This window comes from Vigna angularis, chromosome 5, assembly GCF_016808095.1.
Source record: "Vigna angularis cultivar LongXiaoDou No.4 chromosome 5, ASM1680809v1, whole genome shotgun sequence".
Taxonomy (NCBI): Eukaryota; Viridiplantae; Streptophyta; class Magnoliopsida; order Fabales; family Fabaceae; genus Vigna; species Vigna angularis.
The window spans coordinates 21,238,521-21,245,427 of NC_068974.1; the positions used below are offsets into that span (position 1 = coordinate 21,238,521).

At 36.4% G+C, this 6,907-nt stretch overlaps 1 protein-coding gene across 1 annotated transcript; it reads right to left on the minus strand.

Moving 5' to 3' along the window:
• Nucleotides 1-3,723: 3,723 nt before the first annotated feature.
• On the minus strand, nucleotides 3,724-5,374 carry LOC128196572 (uncharacterized; the record flags this gene model as incomplete). The annotated part of the gene is made up of 1 exon (XM_052877952.1): nucleotides 3,724-5,374. A coding segment is annotated over exon 1 (825 nt), but the record flags the coding sequence as incomplete, so codon positions are not given.
• Between the last annotated feature and the right edge of the window lie 1,533 nt (nucleotides 5,375-6,907).

A 6,907-nucleotide genomic window follows, 5' to 3' on the forward strand; every position in this document is an offset into this window, starting at 1 on the left:
AGTAACCTTCCATAGAAGTAAAATGTTAGATGATCCTTCTTCTTCTTGAATCTTCCTAGCCATTGCTCTAGTAAGAGCTCCAATGTGATTTCTTGATGATTTTCCATCAGACCCTCCCTCTTGAAAAAGATCTGTCCTCAGATCTGCTTCATCCTGTTGATCATCTCCTGTGAAAGGAATTAAATCGCAGATGTTAAAAGTAGGACTGATACCATAACTTTCAGGAAGGTCTAATATATATGCATTATCATTTATCTTTTTGACCACCTTGAATGGACCATCTCCTCTTGGACTAAGTTTGGATTTCCTTTGAGAGGGAAATCTTTCCTTTCTCAAATGAAGCCAAACTAGGTCTCCTTTTTCAAAAACTATTTTCTTTCTCCCTTTGTTGTTGTATTCTGCATATTTTTGAGTTTGTTTTTCAATTTGGATTTTAACTTTCTCATGTAACTTCTTGATAAACTCCGCTTTAGAAGCACCTTCTTTATGAAGAAAAGAAGAAGATTCTGGAAGAGGTAGTAAATCAAGAGGTGTGATAGGGTTAAAACCATAAACAACCTCAAAAGGAGAAAGATTAGTAGTCTTGTGGACTACTCTATTATAAGAAAATTCAATATGAGGTAGATGTTCATCCCAAGATTTGTTATTTCCTCTTAATATTACCCTTAATAATGTAGATAAAGATCTATTTACTACTTCAGTTTGCCCATCAGTTTGTGGGTGACATGTAGTAGAAAATAGAAGTTTAGTTCCAAGCTTTTCCCATAAAGTTTTCCAAAAATGGCTTAGAAACTTCACATCTCTATCAGACACTATAGTTTTGGGTAAGCCATGCAATCTCACTATTTCTTTAAAGAAGAGTCTAGAGATATAGCTAGCATCATCTACTTTGTGGCAGGGTATAAAAGGAGCCATTTTACTAAAACGATCTACTACCACAAATATAGAATCATACCCCCTTTGAGTTCTTGGCAATCCTAAGACAAAGTCCATGCTTATGTCCTCCCAAGGGGTATTAGCTATAGGAAGAGGTGTATAGAGTCCATGAGGCATAATTTTGGACTTAGCTTGTAAACAAGCTATACATTTAGAACAATGCCTTTGAACATCTATTCTCATGTGTGGCCAATAAAATTTACTTTTCAAAATGTTTAGAGTTTTATCAACTCCATGATGGCCCATGAGTCCTCCTCCATGACTCTCTTTGATAAGAAGTTTTCTAATGGATCCTTGGGGTATACAAAGTTTTCCTTTATTAAAAAGATACCCCTCAGAAAGATAGAATCCATCAAAAGGCTTCTTAAGACATGATGAATAAGTGGATGCAAATGTTTCATCATTTTCATATAACTCTTTTATGTCATCAAATCCTAATATTTGGGATCCTAGGGTTACTAATAATGCATGTCTTCTAGATAAAGCATCCGCAACAACATTAGTACTCCCCTTTTTGTGTTTGATGACATAGGGAAATTACTCAAGATATTCCACCCACTTTGCATGTCTTTTGTTTAGCTTTGCTTGCCCTTTAATGTACTTGAGAGATTCATGGTCAGTGTGTATGATGAATTCTCTAGTTACCAAGTAATGCTCCCAAGTTTTTAAAGCTCTAATGAGGGCATACAACTCTTTGTCATAGGTAGGATAGTTTAAGGTAGGCCCCTTAAGTTTTTCACTAAAGTAAGCTACGGGATGTCCTCCTTGTATTAAAACAGCTCCTATTCCTACCCCAGATGCATCACATTCTAGTTCAAAGTCTTTGGAAAAATCAGGCAAAACTAGAATAGGTGCATGTGTTAACTTATGTTTCAAAGTCTCAAAAGACAACTCTTGCTTATCACCCCAAATAAAAGGCATATCTTTCTTGACTAGCTCATTTAAAGGAGCAGCTATGGTGGAGAAGTCTTTCACAAATCTCCTATAAAAACTTGCTAACCCATGAAAACTTCTCACCTCTCCTACATTTTTAGGGGTTGGCCATTCTTGTATAGCCTTGATCTTCTCTGGATCAACATGTACACCTTCTTTTCCCACTTTGAATCCAAGGAAAATCACACTTTCTTCACAAAAAGTACATTTGTCAAAGTTGGCAAAGAGATGATGTTCTCTAAGAAGAAGCAAGACTTTTATGACATGGTTAAGATGTTCTTGAAGGCTTTGACTATAGATTAGGATATCATCAAAGTAGACCACTACAAATCTGCCTATGCATTCCCTAAGCACATGATTCATTAATCTCATGAATGTACTTGGAGCATTGGTCAAGCCAAAGGGCATGACTAACCATTCATACAAACCAAACTTGGTCTTGAAAGCAGTTTTCCATTCATCTCCTTCATGAATTCTTATTTGATGGTATCCACTTTTAAGATCAATTTTGGTGAAGAGATTTGCTCCATGTAATTCATCCAACATGTCATCTAGCCTAGGAATGGGATGCCTATACTTGACAATTATGTTGTTGATGGCCCTACAATCTGTACACATTCTCCAAGACCCATCCTTTTTAGGGACCAACAACACAGGCACAGCACAGGGACTTAAACTCTTTTGGATCCACCCTTTGTTCAACAAGTCATTAACTTGTTTCTCTATTTCTTTTGTTTCCATAGGGTTGGTTCTATAGGCTGGCCTATTGGGTAGGCTTGCCCCAGGCACCAAATCTATTTGATGTTCTATTCCCCTCAAAGGTGGTAATCCACTTGGTACCTCTTTGGGAAATATATCATCAAATTCCTTTAAAAGTTTTTGCAACCCCTTTGGTAGAGAACCAAGTTCATGAGTGATTGAAACAAATGCCTCTTTACAATAAAGAAGGAAATGAGGTTGTCCAAGAAAAAGATTTTTGGAAATATTCAAGGTTTGAGGTTGGACAACTTCCTGGGCTGAGGCATGGGTTACCAAATTCTTTCTTTCTTTCTTATTTTCTTTTTTCTTTTCTCGATCCAACTTCTTCTTAAGAATTATTTGGTCCTCTCTTACTTGTGAAGGTGTAAGAGGACACAAAATAATTTTCTTTCCCTTGTGTTGAATGGTGATTTTGTTGGTGACTCCATCATGTAAAGCTTGTTTATCATATTGCCAAGGTCTTCCAAGTAATATGTGCCCAGCTTCCATTGGTACTATATCACAAACAATTTGATCTTCATATTTGCCAATGGAAATAGGTACACTTACTTGTTCTTTAACTACTATTCCATCATCCTCTTTGATCCATTGAAGTTTGTAAGGTTTAGGATGAGGAGTAGTTGTTAAGCCAAGCTTCTCTACCATTCTAGAACTACAACAGTTGCAACAAGAGCCACTATCCACTATCATTGAACATGTCTTTTCTAAAACTTTGCATCTTGTGTGGAATAGGTTCTCTCTTTGTGACTGTTCTAATTCTACATGTTTACTTTCCAGGAGTCTCCTTACCATAAGTAAGTCACCATCACAAGGTAAAGCTTCTTCTTCTTCAGAAGTGGATGTCTCAGACTCACTATATGAAGAACCCTCACTTTCACTGTCATGCTCAAGGATGTAAGTTGACCTTCTATTGTGGCACTCAGATGCATAGTGCCCTTTTTCCCCACATCTAAAGCACTTAGTCTCCTTACTCTTATGATCTCTTGAAGGTTCTTTGACTTTTTCTTTTCCTCTCTCTCTCTATCTTTCTTCATATCTTGGCTTGGTTTGACTACCCTCCCTCTTATACTCTTTCTTATGGTGAGAACTATGAGGGTAATCTTTCTTGGTGGAGCTTTTCCTCTTTAGTTGTTGCTCTACCCTCACACAAAGTTGGACTAACTCATTGAGATCATTGTAGGGTATAAGTTCAACCCTATCTCTTATGTCATAGTTAAGTCCACTTTGAAACCTAGCTATTGTTATCCTAGGTTCTTCTCTTATCCCAGCTCTCAACATGAGTAACTCCATTTTTTGTCTATATTCCTCAACACTCATGTTCCTTTGTTGGAGTTTATGGAGTTTATCCATTATCTCCCTATCATAGTAGGCTGGTACATGCCTCCTCCTCAAGGCAGCTCTCATTTCATTCCAATACCTAATGGGAGGTAAGTGTCTTAGCCTATGGTCCTTGACTAAGGCTGTCCACCAAATTAAGGCATAACCTTGAAAGCTTAGAGAAGCCATGGTGACTCTCCTTTCATCATCTATTTGGTGGCACTCAAACAGTTGCTCAACTTTCATTTCCCACTCTAGGTATTCTTCTACATCATCTTTTCCATGGAAGGAAGGAAGATCAATTTTAGGCTCTCTTGGGTAATGCTCTCTAACTCTATGTTGTCTTCTAGGAGGCATTTGGTAGTGGTCATCATTGTGATGACTACTATTTTGCTCAATTTCACTTGGAGAAGATGATGATTCTTCTCTTCTCCTATGGGAAGACCTCTCTTTTTTTTTATCTTGATTAATCAAAAGTTGACTAATCATATCTTTGAGCTCACTAATCTCTTTATCCCTTTGTTCAAATCTTTGCTCAAATTCTTCCCTTAAAGACATTTCACTATTGGGTTTCAAACTTCCTTGCACACTTGATTGACTCATTCTTGTCAAAGAAACAAAGGTTTTCACAAAGTTTTCAAAATATTTGACAAGTAATGAGTGAAAAGATTTTCACAAGCTTTCTTTGTTTTTGGTGAAAAAATTTCTAAAGAGATTCTAGAGGCAAAAGATGTTTCTAAGTAGCTCCCAGGAAGAAGAGGTGAGTCACAAATGGACAAGCTTAGAAACCAAGTTCTTCCTTAGCCAGAGTTTCCTTAGAGTTATCCTTTACCTTAGTTTCTAAGTAGAAATTCTTCAAATTCTTTTCAAATGTTATGAAATGAACCTAAACCAAAGAAAGGTTGACTAAATGCTATGCAATCCTATATACCACGGAGACTTAAAAACAAACAAAAAGATTAAGCAAGAAATTAAAGAAAGCAATAAAGATGCAAGAATGTAAATGTTAGACGACCCTAAGTGAAAGTGCAAGTGACACTTGGAGCCCCTTGACACACTTCCACACTAAGAAAACGAAATTGCACTATTACAATGTTTAAATGTGATCTTGGAATTGCTTCAAGAGCATTTTCCCAATTCACTTAGCCAAGAAATGAAAATCAACTTTAAACAGCAAAGGTTCCGTGATATGTGGTGTAAACAAACTTAAAAGAAGGCCTAAAACTAATGTAAGCTTCACTCTCTTGCTGCTGCAGATTGCTACTCCAAAACAGGTTGCACTTCAAGCTTTTCTGGTGTATTTTTAGCTGCTGGAACAGCAGAGTTACAACTGCTCAAAAGCTCCCTTTTTGTTCCCACTTCAGCCCCCTTTTCACTTCCTAATATGGTGCCTCAGTAGGGAAAGGTTTCTGCTTCTGGATGCCTCACAATAGTTACCACAGCACCTCAAGATTCCACTCAAAACACACCAAACAGAATTAGCAAACTGCACCAGAATTTCAAACCAGATTTTTGAATGTTTGACAATTTGGAAGCCAAGAATGGGAAAATCAAATGGGAACAGGGATGGAATAACAAAAAGCACTCAAAAGGAACCTAATAATGGTACTAGAACAGATTAAGAAAGCAACAAAAACAGAAATAGCAGATCACAAACTCATCCAGACCAAACTGTTTGATATTTTACCAAAGTGTTTGTTAAAATGCCCTAATGACAACCAGATTTTGTGTTTTGGGGTTTTTAACTGCCAAAAACTGGATTGCACGATTCAACAGGCTTTTTAACACTTGTTCCGACTTATTTTGATAATTTATTTTCAATTTAAAATAATGAACCAGCTCTTATTACAATCCAGAAATGAATTTGAACAAGAATGATCAAAACAGTTGCTGGAAAATGATTTCTGCACCAGAAAAAGTGGATTGAAATGGTGGTTTTAAACCCAAAATTGATTGGAAGTGATTCAGCAGTTCAATTGATGCATCAAACAACTTTGTATCATCATTTTAAAGATGTTTAAACATTGAAACAGCTAGAAAACAGATTGCAATGTGAATTCACTGGTGCACTTCCATTTTAAAGGCAATTTTAAGGTTTAAAAAGGCCAATCTGCATATAGGCTAAAAAATGACCAAATGAACAGTGCAAACAACTTTGGAATGACAATTTAAACTTGCTCAAATGTTGTAAATGCACAGAAATAGCAAGATTCAACAATTCACCCTTGCTATAGCCTATTTATGCAGCAAATTCCCACCAAAACTGCACCAGATTTAAGAACCTTGTGGATATAAGGCTGGACAGCACACACAATGACTCCAGAGAATGTTATTACACTGAACTAAGCTAGAATTAAAGTGCTTAGTATGAATAAACTCAGACTGGACTAAGCAAAGAATGGTAGCACAGTGAAAAGCTAGAACAGAAAAAGAAACAAACTGGACAGCAAAGGCTACTGGTTTTTAAGGAAACCAAGCTATGCTAGATGCATTTCCTTGCTTTTAATGGTCTGCCACACCTTTAGCCACTTCCAATAACAGCAAACAAATTTTTGCCAAGCAGCAGAATCAAATAAAATCAGCTAAAACAGATTTCAAATTTTAAAACCAGATTTGAATTTCTTGAGCAGATTTGAAACCAGAATTAGTTTCTAGTGCTTTTGCTTCTATCACCAAGGCTAGAACATGTTCTCATTGCCTTATTTGGTTGATTTAAAACTTTTCCAGCACTCTAAACTCAAATAAACCAAAATGAAACCCAGCAGAACAGAAAACCAAAGTGAAACAGAATTAAAACTGCAAATATGGACTGCACAAGACTAAAACATAACTGGAATTGAAAAATAAAGCTAGAAGAGACATAAACAAGAATGATTCACCATTTAAAATGAGTAACAAACATGTATGAATACTGGAAACACAAATAATGCAACAGGAAACACGAAATTAATAACTGTAAAAG